The sequence below is a fragment of the Mirounga angustirostris genome, unplaced genomic scaffold, assembly GCF_029215605.1.
Source record: "Mirounga angustirostris isolate CCGP_5_RB_7025 unplaced genomic scaffold, mMirAng1.0.hap1 SCAF_10, whole genome shotgun sequence".
In the NCBI taxonomy this organism is placed as follows: domain Eukaryota; kingdom Metazoa; phylum Chordata; class Mammalia; order Carnivora; family Phocidae; genus Mirounga; species Mirounga angustirostris.
Window position 1 is genome coordinate 113,268,821 of NW_026991718.1, and position 21,910 is coordinate 113,290,730.

The 21,910-nt window shown below is 45.0% G+C and overlaps 1 protein-coding gene across 1 annotated transcript; it reads left to right on the forward strand.

Annotated features, from left to right (window-relative positions):
* Positions 1-4,787: 4,787 nt before the first annotated feature.
* LOC123850613 (latherin-like) lies at positions 4,788-12,394 on the forward strand. Its single transcript, XM_045883857.1, is given in 8 exon segments — positions 4,788-4,887; positions 6,063-6,166; positions 6,169-6,209; positions 7,968-8,072; positions 8,944-9,102; positions 10,179-10,260; positions 11,120-11,183; positions 12,339-12,394. Coding segments are annotated over 8 exon segments (711 nt in total).
* Positions 12,395-21,910: the final 9,516 nt, after the last annotated feature.

A 21,910-nucleotide genomic window follows, 5' to 3' on the forward strand; every position in this document is an offset into this window, starting at 1 on the left:
GAGAGACAGCCTCAACAGTTTCCAGAAGTATCCTCTGGCAGGTGATATGTCAGGCGGATTGAAAGGAGGCAAAGGCCATGGCTGGTCCAGGTCCCACCCAGGGCAGGAGCTGTTGGGGTGGAGAGCTGGGCTGGGGCCAGGGAGAGAACGTGGCTTCCAAGGAAGGGGTGCCCACGAGAGGAGAGCTGGAGCAGTCCCTCCTGCAGCTTACTCATGCTGAGCCTTTGCTATCCTGGGCCCCCAGACTAGGCTCCGGGGCCAGCACTGATGGCTCAGGAGCCTGCATCCCATCCTCCTCAGCTTGGGAGTGTTGTAAGAAGAGGCAAGACTTCACCTTTGGTTCCAGAAGAAGGAACAAAAGGATTCTCCTTAGCTCATACCCAAGATCAGGAGGCAAAGTCACATTTGTCCCTATTGTTCTGCAAACGCTTGCCCATCCAACTGACCAGTGGGAGCGGGTGTGCTGACGATGGTACCTGTGGACGTGCATTTCACAACCCTGATCAAAGCTTCCAGAGTGTCTCACCCACCATTCAGAGATCACACTCCTTGGTATTTACCCAAAGGAACTGAAAATACATATCCACCCAAAAACCTGCACGTGGAGGTTTGAGCAGCTTTATTCAAAATTGCCAAAACTTGGAAGAACCAAGATGTCCTTCAGTAGGATAAATAAACTGTGGCCCATCCAGACAGTGGAATATGACACAGCATTAAAAAGAAATGAGCTATCAACTCATGAAAAGACATGGAGGAACCCTAAATCCTATTACTAAGCTAAAGAAGCCTAGTATATGAAAAGGCTACATACTGGATGATTTCGACTATATGACATTCTGGAAAGGGCAAAACTATAGGGACAGTAAGAAAAAAAAATCAGTATCATCAGGAGTTCAGAAGGAGGGAGGGATGAATTGGTAGAGCACAGAGAATTTTGAGGGCAATGAAACTGTTCTGCATACTATAAAGTAGATGCATGTCATTGCACATTTGTCCAAACCCATAGGATATACAACACCAAGCGCAAACCCTAATATAAACTGTGGACTGTGGGTGATAATGATGTGTCAGTGTGGGCTCATCATTATAACAAATGCCCCACTCTGGCGGGGGTGCCGGTAATGGAGGACGCTGTGTGTGCATAGGGGGCAGGAAGTATATGAGAACTCTTCACTTTCTGCTCACATTTGCTGTGAACCTAAAACTACTCAGAAAAATAGTCTATTAAAAAGCAAACTAGGGCACCTGGGTGGCGCAGTCGGTTAAGTGACCAACCCTTGGTTTCAGCTCAGGTCATGATTTCAGGGTCATGAAATGGGGCCCCACATCGGGCTCCGCACTCAGTGGGGAGTCTGCTTGAGATTCTTGCTCCATCTCCCTCTGCCCCTACCCCCTCTCTAAAATAAATAAATAAAATCTTAAAAAAAAAACCCTTCAGGTGGAGGCTCCAAGCCTGGCATTATGTTTCCCCTAGACTCTGACCCCTACCTGCCCTTTCTGCCTCCTCTCCTGGGCTTCCTTGCTTACATTCTACAGAGAGGGGGTATGCGGTGATGTTTTGGTGGGTGGTTATGCTGAAACATCTGCTGGGAACCCCTGCTCTCAAATGACCCACATTAGAATGGCCTTCTGGCTCTAACACGTGTCCACAGGTAGAAAACATACTGCATGGGGGCGCCTGGGTGGCTCAGTCGGTTAAGCGTCTGCCTTCGGCTTGGGTCATGATCCCAGGGTCCTGGGATCGGGCCCCGCGTCGGGCTCCCTGCTCAGCGGGAGGCCTGCTTCTCCCTCTTCTACCCCCTCTGCTTGTGTTCCCTCTCTTGCTGTGTCTCTCTCTGTCAAATAAATTAAATCTTAAAAAAAAAAAGAAAGAAAGAAAACATACTGCATGAAGCTGAATTGTGATTAAGACTTTGGCTCTAAAGTCTACCTCCTGGGTGTGGGTCTTGGCTCTTACAGGGGCTGGAAGCACATTACTCAGCTTCTTAGAGTACAGCCTCTTTGCCCATAATGTGAGTGTTGGAGCATCAACCTCTCTTAGGGTTTGGAGAGGATGAAATGAGATGAGGTGTGCAAAGTATGTAGTACAAGGCCTAGGGAGACAGACAAACTTAGACACAGTCCCTAAAAGCTGACAAATTAGAGGAAGAAGCTGATATCCTCAGACCTGGGGTTGAATAGGGGGACAAATGTCCAGCTTTGGAATCAGAGACTAATTTCTACCAGGGAAATCTGTAACACCTTCTTGGTAAGGGTGAGATTAGAACAAGGCTTCAAAGAATGGGTCCTTCCTTCCTTCCTTCTTTTTTTTTTTTAAGATTTTTTTATTTATTCATTTGAGACACAGAGATACAGAGAGAGAGAGCATGAGCAGGGGGAGAGGCAGAGGGAGAGGGAGAAGCAGGCTCCCTGCAGAGCCAGGAGCCCGATGCGGGGCTCAATCCCAGGACCCTAGGATCATGACCTGAGCTGAAGGCAGATGCTTAACCATCTGAGCCACCCAGGCACCCCACATTCATTCATTCTTTTAACACAGATTTATGGAGTGTTTGCTACTTTCCATAGGAACAGCGTGAACAAAGGTCCTGTGGCAGGAGGGGTGGGGCATACCAGGGAAACAGTGAGTAGGCAGCATTTAGGGATGGTTGGTGGGAGATCAGCATGACAAGGTCCCCATGGCTTAGACTCTGTGGAACTGTCTGTTCTTTGCCAGAATGGTTACGTGACTTAATGTGGCAGACAAGAAAGTATACTGTTCAGTTGTCCCTTTGGGAAGACCTGCTGTGAAGAGGTTAGCTGGCTGACTATTCTCCACATCTGTGTGTATATCCAGCTGCACAGAATGAAGGCTAGAGAGCAATAAACAGAAGTGCTAGCAGATATTATCTCTAAGTAGAGATATTGCTTTCTTTATGCATTTCTATATTTAAAAATGTTCCCTTGTAAATATAGATCATGTAAATAATCTGAAATATATGTTTTAATACATTTTTTAAATTAAAGCTTGAGTGGGGTCCCAGTTTTGGGAGCAGATGATGGAGCATATCTGTCCTTCAGGCCTTGAGGAACAAGTCTTCCCAGTGCAACAGAGAACTGTGACTCCCAACCTACAAGGAGGCCTCAGCTCTGCTCTAAAAGGAGGAATTTGGGATGCGGTGTCAAAGTCAAAGCCCAAGTGAAAGCCTGGACTCAAATCCTGACTCTACTATAGACTGGCCCTATGATCTTGGGCAACTTTTTCTTCCCTTGAGTCTTGGTTTCAACTATAAAATGGGACTAATAATAGTCTTTATATCATAAGGATGCTACAAGGATTCCACAAGCATTTGTGAAAACTGCCTGTCAATGCCAGCTACTGTTATAGATGGAAAAGCTGAGGCCCAGAAAGGCCATGGGAGCTGTCCAGTATCAAAAAGCAATGTATAGGTAGAGTCAGGCTGGACCCCAAGGCTCTCTCAACTGAGGCCAGGGTACATGCACCCTTGCCTCCACTCAGAGCAGACTGGTGGCTTCATCCCTCACTGATGGGACTGGGTCCACCTCACTCATGGCACAAATGAGGAAACCTGCAGGACAGGGCCATGAACAAGAGTCATGAACACAGGGGTGCCTGGGTGGCTCAGTCATTAAGCGTCTGCCTTCAGCTCAGGTCATGATCCCAGGGTCCTCGGATCGAGCCCTGCATCAGGCTCCCTGCTTGGCGGGAAGCCTGCTTCTCCCTCTCCCACTCCCCCTGCTTCTGTTCCCTCTCTCGCTGTGTCTCTCTCTGTCAAATAAATAAAGAAAATCTTAAAAAAAAAAAAAAAGAAAGAAAGAAAGAAAGAGTCATGAACACAGTCTCCAGACTATCTCAATGCTCCCTACCTTCTCTGCCCCTCTGCATTTGGTGAGATTCGTGATGTACAGTTTGAAATATGTTATTGACACATCAGTTGAGGCCCTAACCCCTTAATCCCCCAGGCCTTCTATGCAGGAATGTTTGCTTTGGAGGTATTAGACGGACGTGGTGAGAATGAGGGCTCTCATCAGTTTCCCAGCTGTCCATCACCCAGTGCCACGTCTCCACGGCAAGGGGGTCACTCACCATTTATAAAGTCTGCCCCACTGTAGAGCCCATCCAGAATCAACTGACGGAGACCCAGGGCATCACAGTGGTCCTGAAACTGACTCTACTTACCTGGGATCCCCACAGGTACTGCCCCAAGATGCTGAAAGTCTCAGGTCTCCTTCTCATCCTCTATGGGCTGCTTGCCCTGTTGTCTGCTCAATATTTGAATAATTGAATCACCTGTGGGTCTGTTGTATTGTATATTTTAATTTCCTGGATTTCAGTTCATTTGTCCTGTGTGTGTGTGAGTGTGTGTGCGCATGTGCTCTGTAATTTTTAATTGGATGCTAGACATTATGATAAAAATTATAGAGGATCTGAATGGTGCCATCTTTTTCCAAAGAGGGAGGAAGATAGCTGAAAGATAGAATTTAAGTGGATTGCTTTGATTCTGCTGAGGCTTAGATTTATGTTTTATGAGGGTGAAACCTATATATAGGTTGTGTGGCCTTGGGCAGGTGACTTCATCTCTTGGAATCTTCATTTCTTGCTCTATACTGTGAGGAGAAGCATGTCTCCTCTCTGAAACTCACTGGCCCCATCTGTAGAATAGGCCACATGAGTTCTGTAGCCACCATAGACCGAAGCTCTGGGGAGACCCTCTCATAGGATTCTCTCTCAGAGAATGACCCCGCAGCTGACCCTCTCTGCCTGCTCCCCCACAGGTGCCTGACCCAAGATGCTAAAGGTCTCCAGCCTCTTCATTCTCTTCTGTGGGCTGCTGGCCTCATCCTCTGCTCAAGAGGCCCTGTCCAGAGTTTCTTCCCAGATCACCAATGGTGAGACTCTCCTGCCTTGGGTCACACCTGGCCTTGTCAGAACCTTAGGCCTCTCCTAAAAGTCTAGACCGTGAGCCAAGGTGGGTTAAGTTCTAATTAGCATTGTGCCTGGGAGGCAGTTAACATGTAATTATTAGCTGCTCTGATCATCACTACATTACTATATTTAATACTGTTCTCCCAAGATTCCCCTCTTTCCTGTCTCCTTGCCCTGGTCTATCTATTCAAAGGCCCAGCCCCACCTGGACTGGCCCCTGCTCACCTCTTCTACTACCCCCCATTCACTGGCTCCCCTCCTGCCACAGTAGCCTCCTCAACACATGGAGCACACCCCAGGACCTTAGCACTTGCTGTTCCCTCTGCCTGGAACACTCTTCCACTAACTATCAATGTGGCTCTCTCCCTTCTTTCAAGTCTCTGCTAAAATGTTGCATTTGCAGAAGACATTCCTTGACATCCTTGCATGAATTACTGCCCTCACCCCATATTCTCAATTCCTCAATCTGCCTTTTATTTTTCCCTCATGACAAAAATAGCTTCAGCAGAATGCATGGTATGGCTGTGGTGGTTAAAATACCGAAATGTTTTTCTACACTCCTTGGGAAGTAGCCCCTGCCCAAAGACTCCCCATGTGGTACCCTCATCACCCCAACCATCCCGCCTTCAGCCCCAGGACTTCCAGCCTCCTCACCAACCAAAATCTAATGAGTCAACCCCTGGCACAGCCCAGGAGTCACAGGACCTGGCTACAGAGCTATGGCTGATGTCCTTTCTGATTGGTTGGTGCCTGTGCCCAGCTGGTTGTTGAATATTTTGAAACCAGCCTCTTCACAGCACTTATCTGTACTTGACTCACACATGTCCCTTTACTCACTACTTTATCATCTCTCTTCCCTCATCCCCACCAGAACGCCAGCTCCACGAGGGCAGAGAGTGCTGCCTGTTCTCACGGGTACAGCCTGGCATGGCCCTGGCACACAGTAGGCCTCTACAAATATTTGCTGAATGACTGTGCCTAGAACTTGGCCCAGCCCCAGGCAGGCCAGGAAAACTAGGTGAATGAGGAGTAAGATCCATATGTGGGACATGCTCAGAGGTCAAGGCTGCATCTGAGAATCTTTGGCATCTAAATGTCTAATGGTGGGGGTCGGGGGGGCGGACAGGTTGTTTTTCAGCTTTGACACAAGAACTCCTTGGTACAAACATTCTTTCCGCCCTGCAGACAATTGACTTCCAGGGGTCGCTGAAGAATGTCTTCATCCTTGCAAGAGGCAACCAGGACATCCTGGCGGCCTGCTCACCAACAGAGGTGCCAATTTAACGTGAGTGGTCTCTGATCAGAACACCCCATGTCTAGACTGTCCTGGTTTGTTGGTTTGTGAGCACCCTCCTGGCATTTTCTGACTCTACAGAGGCCCTTTCCTCAACTAACAGCCCTTCCCACTCTGATGGACTAAGACCCACTGGTGGAGAGAAATTCCCACTGGGGGTAGAGGCAGAAGCTAGGGAGATGCTGAAGACTTGGGTTCAGTCTCTCTGTCTGGGAAGAGAATGGCTGCTCACTTCCAGTCTCTTCCCCTCTCTGAGACTCAACTCCTACCCCTGTTACATGGGGAACTATAGCCTCTGACCCCATGGGACTGTTGTAAATATTAAGTGAAATAATACAGGTCATGTGCTTATACAGCTCCCTGTCCTCAGTAAGCCCCCAGTCAGCAGTACCAGTTATAATAACGTCTACAGTAACAATGTGGCAATCACAAAAATCGATGCCATCTGGCCAGCAGAGCCTAGAAGACCCAGGGCCCGGGGCGCCTGCGTGGCTCAGTCGGTTAAGTGTCTGACTGGCTCAGGTCATGATCTCAGGGTCCTGGGATCAAGGCCCATGTCAGGCTCCCCACTCAGCAGGGTCTGCTTGTCCCTCTCCCTCTACCCCTCCCCCTGCTCATGCTCTTTCTCTCCCTCTCAAATAAATAAAATCTAAAAAAAAACGAAGAAGACGACGATGACGACTCAGGGCCCTCTTCTTAGTACGTTCAAAACTGCTGATGACTCCCACCCCCGTCCAGCCTACTCCTCCCTCAGGCCAGCCCATCTTAGCTAATGAAACTCCACCCATCCAGTCGCTCTGACCTAAAATCCTGACCTCATCCAGTGCCCCTCTCTTCACTCACAGCCCCATGCAGCCTGTCCACACACCCTGTCAGCCAGGCACCTGACCATTTTCAGCACCTCCTCTGGTCTGAACCACCACCATCTCCCTCTGACTTATGGTCCCAGGTCCCCTTGCTTCCACGGCAAGCCCCCTCCTCCTCCATTCTGTTCCACCTATAACCAGAAGCATCGTTCTTAGTCAGCCAGACAATGTAACTCGCTTGCTCAAACCCTCCAATGTCTTCTAGCTGTTCTCAGAACCAAACCCAAAGGTCTTACCATTGGCCCACAGGCCCCCTGCTGCCCAGCTCTGACTGCCCCCCCCCCCCACACTGAGCCCATTGCTATTCCAGCCTCAGGGCCTGTGCACTTTCTCTGTCTAGGGCCTGGCCCTTTCTTCCCCTGTCTATCCTCATACCTGTACCCTAACTTCATTCATGACCCTGCCCCAGCGTCACCTGCTATGAGAAACCTTCCCTGATGCTCTAAAATACCACTCCTCCCAGTGTCATCCTCTTCACCTGATCCTGCCAGGCTTTTTCTTCACTGCACCCATCACCTGACACATTATGTATTCACTTACTGCGTTTATTGTTTTACATATATATGCTTTGCCCAAGCATTAGCTGTCTATAGCTTTCCGTCTTCTACTCATTATTTATTCACTCATTTATTCCAGCCTGCTTGGTGTTGGCCAAAGGGCTAGACGTGACCATTCTGTGATGCATTAAGGCAAGAGGTTCTTTTTGCTCAGGACTATATTCCCTGAGCATAACAGCTATGTGATAAATTACATGATTAATGAGTCAGTAACCATCTTTGCATACGGTCAGTTTCTGCTCTGCAGGGGACCTGCCTTTGCACAAAGCGGGGTCCACCCACGGCTAGAGCCACAACCTTCCCTGTTATGCTGTTTTTTCACCCAGGGTACAGATCAAAGACCTTCGACTCCTTCAGGTCTGCCTTGAGAATTCCCCTAACTTCAAGGGGGTCAAGTTACGGACACCATTGGCATTTTCCATACAAATAAAGTAAGTAACAGCTGCAAGTCACTGGTAATCCGCGGATGTGTGGGTGTGGGAAGCAGCCATAACTAAAGGGTGTCCAGTGGAAGTCTCATTGTTGGTTGGGGCAAAAACACCCTCCCTCTCCGGGCCTGGGCCACTCTCTCCAGTAGGATTAGAGCATGGGAATACCTGAATGCTTCCAAGCTGGGGCCTTTCTAGGGAAAGCAGAGCAGGTTGAGCCGGTTTCCTTTCTCTGCTTTATCCAGAAAGCCCCACCCTCATTTATTTGGACTTCCTGAGCCCACCTAGCTCGGACTGAATACAACTTGAGACAAGGACACAGAATCTGCTCTAGACCCCAATGCCCCTTGGCACCATTGCCTAGAGACTGTGCACAGATGTGTTTTGTTCGGTCTGCACGGTGCATCTTCAGGGAGAACAGGCATTCTTCGGTTCATCCCAGCTGTCACCCCTCTCTGTGAAACCAGTCCCTGGTCTCCCTTACTCATTTCCAGCTCAAGCCTGGCCCTGGAGGTCACGGAGTTTGTGACCTCTAGAAGAGTACTTTCCAAAGTCACAGTTTCTCAGTTTTGATAGGATCCTATACTTGGAATCAACCGTTTCCTTTCTAACTGTCCCTTGAGCCAGAGGTAGGGGGTATCAGTTATACACCCTGAACACAGACCTACCTGGCCTCACCACTGGCTGGATGCACGACTTGGAGAAAGCCATCCCCGTTCTCCCGAATCGCCTCTTTTGAAAAATGAGGAAATGATCTTCACAGGGTGATTTTTGAGGGTCCTGCACAAACATGGGGGAACTCTCATTCTGGAAACAAATGGCAGGAATTAAGCCCTAAGACTCTCCCACCAGCCTTCATTCTTCCCTCCCACAGGTTTCTGGCTCTTAATCCCTGCATATTCCATGTACGGACAGATATGAGAGTGCAGCTTTATTTGGAGAAGGGTGAAGACAGCAAATACCAACTTGCCTTTGGGCATTGCAGGATTGCAATCTGGACCAATTATTCTCATTTTTACAACTTTTCTCTTCAGTAGGGATTTTCAGCAGAAAATCCCATGGATGCCATTCTCTTGACTACCAGTAAAGCAAGGATTTTACCATCTGTTCATTGGTCTGTGATACCTCCTCTTCAGAGTAACTGTTTTCAGAGGTTTGCCCTTTTACTAAGTGTTATCTTCTAAACTTATAATCTCTTTTTTACAATCTTCTTTATAAGATTTTTTAAAATTTAGGCTCATGTCCATGATTAACTGAATCCAATAGTCATCACCAACCTATTGTACACTGGGTCTTTTTCATTCGTGATTTCTTTATTTTGATTCATCTCCCAGTTGCTCACTTGATCAAGAAAGATCTGAGTGTGGAATCCTTTCTGAACTCTTACACGTTTGGTAATGTCCTTGTGTCCTGTTCCAGATAAGGACACCCTTGACTCACAGCCATTTCCCCCAGGGGAAATTCTGTCAGTGTGGCTCTGTGTCTTTTTTTGTCTTTTGAGATGCTGAAGGAAACTAGTCTTTCTTTTGAGGGAAATCTGAATCCTCAGGCTGGAAGTGGTAGATTAGCTGATTTATATATAAAGCAAACACTTGGCCTGAGAATGAGATTTACCCTTACCTGTAAGGATTATGGACTGAGTCAGGAATCTGAAGACACATTTACACTGCTATCTCCCCGCTTCTTTCTCCTCTCCCCCAACTGAAGAATATTACACTACTCCTTCCATGAAGGCATGACCATTGGGCTAAGGAGAAAAGTTCTGTTGGAGCATTAGATAATGAGAGGAACAGGAAAATGCCGGAAAGAGAGTGATCAGGACCTAAAAGCGTGGCAGAAGCTGAAGAAGGCATTCCAGGAGAGAAGAACAAAATAGGCAAGGAGAGGGAGGTCATGGGAAACAATGATGAGGGCAGGGTGATTTCAATTGAAAGATTAATTTTAAGAAGCCCTAAGATGTAGGTTGGAGCAGAAGGGCAAGGCTGGGTCATGGAAAGCTGTAGAAACAAGGAGACTTTAAATAATGTGGGGTCAACTAAGCACATAAGTGATGTAAAGAAAGGAGAACTGGGGAGAATTTAACCTGTTCTACTTTCATTCTTCATTTAGCGTCACCCCAATGAAACAAATTATTGTGGAAAATGTAGATAGAGTCCTGAGAGACCTGATAATCAATAATTTGGGAGCAAAAGTAAGTTTATAAACCCAAACTACTTCAGTTTTTTAGTCTAAGACCCAGAGCTTGGGTGGACTATATCTTCTTAATAAACTGGAAGGAAATCGGGGCACCTGGGTGGCTTAGTCAGTTAAGTGGCTGCCTTTGGCTCAGGCCATGAGCTTGGGGTCCTGGGATTGGGGTCCTGGGATTGAGCCCCACATCGGGCTCCCTGCTTGGTGGGAAGCCTGTTTCTCCCTCTCCCTCTGCCCCTTCCCATAGTTCCTTCTTCTCTCTCTCTCAAATAAATAAATAAAATCTTTAAAATATATCTATATAAACTGGAAGTAAATCTTTCAGAAGGAGAGTTAGGGAGAGAAGAATGGCATTTATCAAGTTCCCATTCTGCAACCAGCATTGGTAAAGTGCTTTACAGATATTATTTAATTCTTCAAGTCAAAATCAGCATCTGTGTGGCTGGAGATAAGTTGATAAGCCTCTCCAAGACTCAGTTTCCTTATCTCTAAAATAAGTATAAGTAATCATAAAATGAACAGCTAATATTCATTAAGCACACGGGCACTGTGCTAAGGATCTTACATGAATTTTCTTATTCTCCAAAACAATCTCATATTCTAAATAACAGTATTATCTCCATTTTCCAGATTTAAGAAAAAGTTCCAGAGATGGCCAATGACTTACCTAAGTCACAGAGCTGCCAAATAGCTCAGCTGACATGTGACCTCTGGGCAGTCTGTCCCCCCAACCCCCCTACTTGCTTGTTCCCTAAGATAAATTGTCTTAGAAGGAGAACTTGCCTTGACTGCCCCCTGAATATTCAGCCTCCATTGGTGAAGCCCTCCTCCTGACTCTTGCATACTTTCTTGTCTTTCAGACGTGTACCTTCATTAATTCGCATCTTTATAATCTGAATCCGCAAGTGACTAACAAACTGATTAGTAAGTGCTGGTGATGAGAAGACAGAGGACACCCCAGGACAAAGCTCAGACTCCTCCCTCACCCTTTACATCTCCTCTCCCCTGACACTTCTCCCAGACAAAACATCCTGGCCTCCATGAGGCAGAATGGTCCCTGCTAATAACGATCCTCATAAACTCAGGGACTGCTTGCTGAGGGAGTCCTGGGCACTACGCCCAGGGTTAAGCACTCTGCCTGCACTGGCCATTGAACCTCCACCACTAGCCAAATACAGGCTGGTTTCAATCCCATTTTGGTCCCAAAGCCTAGAGAAGCTGAGATATAAATGGGAGCTTCTCTGGGGAAGAAAAGCTGCCTGATTTCTCCTTTACCCTTCTAGATTGGATGGTGTTGCATAATGAGCAGAAAATTGGCCTGGTTTCAGCCCAAAGACTGCTTCCTTCCGGTAGTCTCTACCTCCAGGGACCCAAAGTTTCCAGGTCCAGAAGCCGAAGCAGGCAGCTGGGAATCTGAATCTGAAAACCAATGGGAATCTGAAAACCAATAGAATTTTCTGGGCTGAAAGGACTCTTCCTTCATTCACTGAAGATTCATTAGTCCTATTAAGTGCCAGCTGCTGGGGTTTCTAAAGTTCCTTCAAATATCTCTCCCAGCAAGCAGTTTTCTGGCTTCTGCTCACATACCTCCACTGACAAGGAGTTCACTATTTATGAAGTAGGAAGCTTGAGGCAATTAATCTGAATGAGTCTTAAAGCTCCCAAAGTGCAGGTCCCAGATCCACCCAAAGTAAATGTGAGTGGGGCAGCTTGACCAATACCCTCACTCCACTGATATTGGGCCACCATTCTGGAGACATGGCCAGGCAAATGGGGACCAGCTGCTGTAATGTCAACTCCCTCCACGGTCTTGTTTCAATGTATAGCTCTTAAGTTTCTAGCTTGGGAGGGAGCAGTTCTTCCCAACTTATGGATGAGGAAAACAAGGCCCAGAACTGTCAGTGAAGTGATCAGAGATGCCAGCAACTAAGCAGAGCCTCCAGCTCCAGCCTCATGTCTCCAAATGGTTGGCTCATTCCCTGACCCTGCTCTGCCCCCATGTGGAGCAGAAGAAAACTCCTTCGGCCTCTCTGATCCTCCTTTACTCCCACTGTCTAAGGTATCTGTTTTGCCTTCTAGGTCTGCTGCTGCAGCAGGGCAGATACCAAGCCACCATCCAAATATCCCCAAAGTAAAGGAGCCACGGTTGCACCAATCCAGTGAGAGATCAGAGCATATTTCCATTCCTTAGTGATGGCACTTGGCCTTTAGGGTCATTATAAATGAGTCATTCATTCATTCTTAAAATTTCAATGAAGCTTCTACTATGTGCTAACTGCTAGGGATATGGCCCTGAACAACACAAGACTGTTCTCCTGGAGTTTCTATCCTAGTTGGGTGTACTGACAATGAACTAGGAAATAAATGCAAAGTCAACTAAATTTCAGAGGATGGTGGGTACTGTAAAGGAAACCAAGTACGGTGTGAGAGAGTGACGGGTGGGGGCAGGGAGGGAGGCATCAAATTAAGAGAGTAGAGTCAGGCAGAAGGCTCTGTGAGATCTTTCGGCTGAGCCATGAACGATAAGGCAGGAGTTGTGCCAGGACCGAGGGGAAGAACACCACAGACAGGAGGATGAGCATGTGCAAAAGCCCTGAAGCAGGAATACGTTTTCCTTTCAGAAGCAAGAAAGGAGAGCAATGTGACTGGGATGTGGAAGGGGCTCAGCCATACAAGGCATCTTTCTGTAAAAAGAGTTTTATTTATGTATTCTGTATTTATTTGCAACTATTCTATGTTGAATACACTCTGCTTAAGTGTTGTCATCTCAGGTCTCTCAAAAAAAGCGTATCTCCCACTCTCTTCCCTCCTTAATTTTCTTCATAAAATTCATTATTATCTGACTTTTTACTATACTGTTTCTTTTCTGTCTCCACTACGGAATGTATATTTCATGCAAGCAAGGACTTTTTCTTATTCCCTGTTGTATCCCAGGTACCAGCATTACAAAAATGAATTAGACATAGCCCTAAGCGTCCCCAGCCTAGTAAAGGATCAAACAAATAAATAGGCAATTTTATATGCAGTAAAGTGTTCTGGTTGGGAGACTGTGGAAGCAGAGGCTAGATCCAGCAGCACTGCCTGGGGACTTCCACAAGGGCTTCAAGAGGACGCAGGATTTAAACTGGATGTTGAAGAATGATTAAGAGTTTTCTTTATGGGGAAAAAAAAACATTAAAAGCAGAGGATACATGATGTGCAAATACACAGGAGTAGGAAAGGACCTGATGCTCTGAACAATGGGCAGAAGCTCTAGGTGACTGGTCATAGGAGTCATGGAGGATGGAGGCATGGGTGGTAAGGATAAGTTTGTAGCAAACTATACACATGCTTTCTGAGAACAAGGGTTCATGTGATGGGTTGAGCTACCAAGAAGAAGGTGCAGTCCATGAAAGGAAACGTAAGAAATTGAATGGCCAACACTATAATTGAATCTATGTCTTTGGGTTGATAGTTCAGTTATGTAAGATTCTTTTTTTTTTTTTTAAGATTTTATTTATTTATTTGAGACAGAGAATGAGATAGAGCATGAGAGGGTCAGAGGGAGAAGCAGACTCCCTGCCGAGCAGGGAGCCCGATGTGGGACTCGATCCAGGGACTCCAGGATCATGACCTGAGCCGAAGGCAGTCGCTTAACCAACTGAGCCACCCAGGCGCCCAGTTATGTAAGATTCTAAACTAATGCTGTCCAGTAGAAATATAACACAAAATACACATGTAACTTAGAATTTTCTAGTGATGAAATTTTTAAAAGGAAAAGGAAACAGATTATATTTATAGCAACATATTTCATTTGTCAAATATATCCAAAATATTATCATGTCAACATTTAATCAATATAAAATTATTAATGAAATATTTTACCTTCTATTTCTTGTGCTAAGTCTTTGATATCTGGTGTGTATATCATACTTACAGAACATTTCAGTTTGGACTAGTTGCGACTGAAGTGCTCAACATCCATGTATGGCTAGTGGCTGCCATACTGGACAATGCAGTTCTAACTAACTTGCTGCCAGTTGCAGCACTTTGAAAAGCCTAGAGCATCTCATTTTATACCCACCAATATATCTGGGCTGCCATCTATCACTGCAGCTCTAAACCATGTCCCCATGTCATATTCAGTCTACATATTTGGTTCAACCTAGAAAGTACTTTGTAAGTGTGACTATGTTGCCAATATTAAAAGTAAGAAATATGTCCTTTGATCAAGCAGGACATTTGGCAGTATTTTACATCCTTGTGTCATGAAGTAAGTCAAGGTGACAAGGAAAATCCATCGTAGTTGATGAGAGACAGTACCGGGAACAGAATTTTTTATCCAGGAATAGGCAGTGGCTGGATGTCCAGACCGGAATATGGTTCAGCACCATGGATAGTGGACAGCAGTACAGGGAAGTGAGCTAGGGGAGAGGAAGAGGCTCTCAGCTCTGGTTTACACCCTCCTTAAAGAGAGGTACGAGGTTGACTAATATCTTTAGTATATCACACAGAATCAGGTCCCGCTTGCTGATCTCCTCCTTGGAATGTCCTCCACACTCCAGACCATCACCTATATAGATGTTCATGTTGATTATTCAGATGCCGCCTGGAGTTTCTTTACCCACCCTGGACTCCAAGGATCTCCCCTACTTCTCTGGATATAGAGGCTATTTCCCTGTAGCTCCTCACCAGAATCCATGTGCTGATTCCCTGTAATTTTTTCACAATAAACTTGTTTTTTGCAGCTCTGAACTGTGGGATGTCCTGCCTCCGTAGTGCCATGTGGGCGGGGGGGAAAGATAGCCAGAGATGGCAGTGTGCCTGATCATGATGACAAAAGTTTGCAGAGTGGGGGAGGATTCCTAGGTTAATTTAGCCTTTTTCTCAGAAATACTTCAACACTCTGGCCTGGAGTTTCCCAAAAACTAAGGAACAAGTCTTCCTGTCTTGTCTGAGATATTTTCTGGATGATTCTGTGACCTTGGGTAGCTTGGCCACAATCCCCTTACTGTGAAGTGAGAGTTTTGGTCTCATCTAATAGGTCCCTTGGCAACCTGCAAAGTTGTGGTTTATGTAAGAAAACTTCTCTCGGCCCTGATAATCCCATTTTTCTTCCCACTATCACCAAACTTCTCAAGAGAGATACTGCTATCCATTGTTTCTACTTCCTCACCTTTATCCAGTGCTCAATTTTGGATAATCTGGCTTATGCCCCCAACTCAAAGTAACTTACTTTAGGTCATCTATGACTTCCTTCATGGCCAACACCAGTGAGCCCTTATTCAGTGTTCATGTTCCTCAAGTCATTAGCAATTAACTTTGCATGACCACACCAAACTGCTCCCCCTCCTCTTTTTCTCCTTATCACTACCTTGATTCACGCCTGGCACCCTTCTGTGCATACATACATTACATCACTTACTCTTTTAAATAAATTGTGGTGGTTGTTAAGCTTTTATCTCTTGGTTACATATCTATCTTTCTGTACTCTGTTTTGCAGTGCTGGGTCTGGGACTCTGAAAACCACCTATCTTCTTTACTGGTTTGCTCCTTGTTAGGATCCTTTACTAGAGGAAGATTGCAAGGCTGAAGGAGGAGAAAAGAAAACTCTTCTTTCCTGTTTGCTTCCTCTTCCTCTAAGCATCACCCAGCAATGGCTTTTCACCCAATCAGGGGAAGTTGGTTTCAGTTTACAAGTTGTTGGTTTTTGTTTTTGTTTTTTTAATGCTCCAAAACCAGCTTTATTATGTTCCTCAGAATACTGCACCAGTCAACAGGAGCCCCTTTCTCAGAAGTCTACTTCCCAGTTGCATGAAGTTTCTCCTCCAAGATCCTTAAAAAAACTATAACTTGGTTCAGATCTCAGCATGCTCCAAGGGGACAAGAATAAAGATTAAACAACTTAGATACTCAAAATAATTACTTTTTTTGTTAATTTATATCAGCAGACATGGGGAATATGTATAGCAACTGATGTGAAAATGTTAGGGTTCAGGAGCGAATGGTCAAGAAAGAATTCTTGAGATGTCTTCAGTGCAAAAAGGTAGTTTTATTAAAGCATGGGGACAGGACCCGTGGATAGTAAAAGCTTCACTGGGGTTGTGAGGAGTGACTGATTATATACTTTCAAGTTGAGAGGGGTTATGGATAGCTTAAGTCTCTAAGGAATTTGGAAGCAAAGTTTCCAGGACCTTGAGGGACTAGCTGTTGTTAGGAAAAGGTCATTTACTACTGTCTAGTAAAACCCTAGTCCAGAGACTCTTCAGATGTATAGCAGTGGGCCATATGCTTGGAGAATGATGGCTAACATATATCTTGGGGGATAGAGATAATGGAAGTTTCCAAAGGGATTTTTATATGTTAAAGATTTACAGGATCCTGGGGGTTAGGCTACTGTTAGGTTAAGGTTGCCTTTTGCCTCTAGCAAAGTATTAACATCAAGGCCGCTAAACTGCTTGAGGAAGGTCACTCTGCCAGTCCCAAGTACTTGTCAATGGGCTGTAAGTTATAAGGAAGTTTAATTCTTTTTCTTTTGCCTTTATTCTCTGATGAGGGAGCAGAAGGCTAGCTGAAGACAAAGCACAAGCTGACACCTGCAACCTCCCCCCACCCCCACTCCTGGGTGGGACATGTGTGACATTCTTCCCAACTATCTTAATGTTAATACCTTGCTAGTGGGGAAAACAACCTTAACTTGACAATGGCAAGGTCTCCAGTATCTTGTAGGTCCTCTTTAGCATATGAAAGTTCTTTTGAAACCTCCCTTTTCCTTACTTCCCAACTCCTGAGAATATAATCACCACTCCTCACAATCCCGGTGCAGCAGCTCTTTCTGTCCTCCAGTCCTGTCCCTGTGCTTTAATAAAACCACCATTTTGCACCAAAGACATCTCAAGAATTCTTTCTTGGCCCTCAGCTACAGACCTCACCCCACCAAACCTCACCTATATTCCAAAACCACATCATTCTCCACATCAGCAATTGATTCTAAATATGTTAGACCAAATAAAATATAAACTGGGTTGCTCCTAATTAATGGATGGGTACCTTCATCAAAGATTCTGGATTTAATATTAGATCACACAGCTGAAAATGGCTTTGATAACTTATTGTGTTGGTTACTGGAAAATAAACTCAAAAATGGCCTTCATTCAATGAGGCTGAGAACTTTCCAGGTTCAATATAAGTAAGGAATCCAAAGGCTTGGGGAGACTGGACTGTTGGAGTGGATTTATCTTTTGCAAACACATGTCACCCCACCATTACTTTTCCTGAGAGGGCCCAAACAACAATCTCTTCACTAAAAAATTGAAAAATACATTAGTTAGGAGAGCGTCCATATTCTTGAAAAGCTGTTTTCTATTACCTGGGAAACGCTGCCATTGAGAAGCACTCCCTGATTTCAATGGGGGATGATGAGATATATGAGTAACATAGAGAAAGTGGTGGAGCTTAACTGGCAGAAAAAAAAGAGGGCACACTTATTGTAATGGATAGCAAGGATGAATTGGTAATCAGAATATTTGGCAATTGCTAATTGATCAGTTTCCCTAGAAAGGAAATAGATGGCCCACCTATTAAATGTTAATTGATCAGGAGGATCTCCAGGTTAGAAACTTGACTTGGGTTGCCAAAATGGAAAGTCAGAACTTTTCATCCAATTTCCAGTTAAAAGCCAGTTCAGGATCAGGAACCCCTTGATTGAAGGGGAAGCAAGGGATCCTGCAATATTGCCACAGCATGTACTCCAAGTCTTCCTTCAAGTCTTTCCAAATTGGCCTGTTCACATTTATGAGAATCATGGTGCTCTGTGGAAAAATACCCAGAACTTTTGGGGATATGAGATACTGGCTCTGAATTTATGCTATTTTCCAAGAACCCAAAATAGTTTTATGGTCCACCAAAGTGGGCTAATGGTTGTTAAATGATAAATGGAGTTTTGGCACGAGTTTGATTCAGAATGGGCCTGATAATTACATGGACCTGTTCTGTGATTATTTCTCTAATTCTTTAATGTATAATTGGAAGAGACATAATTAGCAACTGGCAGAATCCCCATGTGGCTCTCTGATCCATGGAGAGAGAGCTTTTGGGAGAAGAAAGGCCAAGTGGAGAGCTTTCTCTTGTAACAGGATAATAAGCAAAGCAATACTACATCACTGGGGGGAATTGGAGAGACAAAGGCCATCATTTTAATTTGAGAGACAAAAGGAAGCTGATACTTGTATCAGTCAGGATTAATGCAGAGGAGAGAAAGAGACAAAGAGAGGGATTACAAGGCATTGATTTACATGATTATGGGGGTTGGTTAAGCAAGATCAAAACCCATAGGTCAAGACATGAGGAAGGGAGACTCAAGCACGGAAGCTATCCACAGGAAATATTTCTTCTTTTTCTCCTCCTCCTTCTCCTCCCCCCTCCTCCTTGTTCCTCTTTTCTGTCTCTCTCTCCCCCTTTCTCCCTCTTCCCACAGTCTTGCTTTCTAGTCCTCCCAACTAATTGTATTAGTCCTACCTGGATTATCCAGGATAATCTCCCTTACATTAAGTCATCTCATTATGGGCTTTACATCTGAAAACTCCCTTCAGATCAACACCTAGGTTAGCATCTGATTAAATAATGGGATTGTAGCCTAGCCAAGTGGACACATTAGAAAAAAACCTCACAAGACTTATCCCATCCCCATTTAACAAGACTGTTCACTGTCCTTAAAGTCAACCCAGCCCCTGACACCTGGGATTCACTATTGCCCTTGAAAATGTTTTTCCCATTTCAAGATGTAGGGACCATCAGAATCTGCTTGCTTTTACTTGGCAGTGCTATCAGGACACCTTCATAGTTCTTCCCAGCACTACTGTGCTCTCTACAATAACATAATCTATAAAAATCTTGATCATATGGACATCACAGAACATCACATATGTCCAATACATTGGTAACATTATGCTGACTAAACTTGATGAGCAGGAATTAATAAGCATTTAAAGGCATTAGTAAAATATACATGAGGAAGAAGGTGAGATACAACCTCATACAAGCCCAGGTTCCCAGCACTTTGATGAAGTTTCTGCAAGTACAAAAAGGCACAAAGCTTCATAGGCCATTTTAATTTTTAAGGTAATGCATACCACAATTAAAAGTGTTATTCTGATGCATTTACTGAGTAACTCTTTTTTTTTTTTTTTTTAAGATTTTATTTATTCATTTGAGACACAGAGATACAGAGAGAGAGAGAAAGCATGAGCAGGGAGAGAGGCAGAGGCAGAGGGAGAAGCAGGCTCCTCGCTGAGCCAGGAGCCCGATGTGGGGCTCGATCTCAGGATCCTGGGATCATGACCTGAGCTGAAGGCAGACGCTCAACCATCTGAGCCACCCAGGCGCCCCTATTGAGTAACTCTTAAGGTACCGGTTTGAGTAGGAATCAGAGCAAGAATAGGCTCTCCAGCAAGCAGTGCAAGTTTCTCTATCACTTTGTCCTTATGACCTAGCCAGAACCAATTATACTTTCAGAGTATCTGTGGCAAATGAGGATGTTTATGGATGCTCTGGCAAACTCTAATAAGAGAAACACAGCACAGATGTGTAGGGCTTTGGAGAAAAGCCTTATCCTGGTCTGCAGATAACTGTTTTAATTTTGGAAAACAGCTCCTGTCTTGCTACTGAGTCCTCGTAGAGATGAATATCTAAGCATGGAACATCAAATAACCATGCAATCTGAGATGTCCTTCATGGACTACATATCAAGTTTCTTAATATGAGGTATTACACTGATTTTCAAATGCTAAACTAAACTTGATTTCTTGAGACAAACCTCCACTTAATCATGATGCATTTAAATCTGTATTGAAGTCACTAATACATTTTTGAGGATTTTTGTCTCTATGTTCATGATAAATATTGGTCTGTAGTATTGATCCTAGTCTGGATTTGGTATTAGGGGGAGGCTGGCTTCATAGAAGGACTAGATAAGTATTCTCTCCTCTTCAATTTTCTGGAATTGCTTGGGTATAATGTGGTGTTTGGTGATGAAGCAATCTAGGTCTAGAGTTTTCTGTGCACTAAGGTTTTTATCTACAGATTCAGTATCTTTAATAGATACAGGGCTTTTCAGGTTATCTATTTCTTCTTGAGAAGCTTTGGTAGTTTGTGTCTTTCAAGGAATTTGTTCCTTTTATCTAAGTGGTAGAATTAATTGGCATAAAGTCATTCATGATATTTCCTTATTATCCTTATGATATCTGTAAAGTCTGTAATGCTGTCACCCCTCTCATTCCTGATATTGGTCATTTGTATTTTCTTGCTTTTTCCGAATCTACCTGACTAGAGTTTTATCAATTGTATTAATCTAAAAGAACTGGCTGCTGACTTCATTGATTTTCTTTAATGTTTTTCAGTTTTTATTTCATTAATTTTTATTCTAACATTTATTACTTCCTTGTTTTGTTTTTATTTTTTTTAAGATTTTTTTTTTAAGATTTTATATATTTATTTGACAGAGAGAGACACAGTGAGAGAGGGAACACAAGCAGGGGGCGGGGAGAGGGAGAAGCAGGTTTCCTGCCAAGCAAGAAACCCGATGCAGGGCTCAATCCCAGGACCCTGGGATCATGACCTGAGCCGAAGGCAGACGCTTAACGACTGAGCCACCCAGGCATCCCTACAGATTTATTTATTTGTTGGAGAGCGAGAGAGAGAGACTGCACACACAAGCAGGGTAAGGGGCAGAGAGAAAGGGAGAGAGAATCTCAAGCAGACTCTGTGCTGAGCACAGAGCCCAACAGGGGACTTGATCCCAGGACCCTGAGATCAAGACCTGAGCCGAAACCAAGAGTCCGACAACCAACTGAGCCACCCAGGCGCCCCTGCTTGCTTTGTTTTTAGTTAACTTCTCTTGTTCAAGCTTCTTACAATGGATGCTGAGGTCTGATGTGCACTTTAAGGAGAAGGACTCAAGCACATTTCCTCCTCCCCACTGGCTGACATTTAAGGCAGGCGTGGCTCTGAATAGCTGGTCATTGTGAATGGCCTGCCTCCCTCATTTTCTCCTGAGAACATCTCCGCTAGGTAGGACCCTGGGCTTGATGCAGTCAGTTCCTGCCCCCTAGTGGTTCAGAGAGTTCATGGTTATGGCGAGACCTGCAGTCTTCACTCCCCCTGGTGGATCAACTCCAGCTCATTGAAAATCTTTTGATAGTTGCCGCATGTCCCCTGGAGTCTTTAGTGGCCTCTCTGGAATATGAGAGGAAATGCCATTGGACAACACAGGCTCACAGAGCCCAGGATGAAGGGCAAGGGCTGTGGGCGAATTTATCTAGAGACGAGACAGAGCCTACAGAGCCAGACAGCCTGGGTTTGAATCCTGGCTCCAGGCTTACCAGCTGCGTGTCCTTGGGCAAGTGACTCCATCTCAGGCTTTGCATCTGTGCGTCTCAGGCTTTGCATCTGTGAAGTTCAGCAATAAAAACACAACGCTCCAGGGCTATTGGATTAATGAAATTAATCTACAGTGAATGCTTAGAGCAGAGCCTGGCACAGAGTTGGGACTCAATACGAGCCCACTGGTGCTCTTCCTGCCTCTCCTTGCAATGCCTGTGGGGGCCGTGGGATCGTGTGGGGGAGCGGAGTGGGCTGTGGGAGGAGGAGGTAGATGGGGAATGAGCGACCGCTCC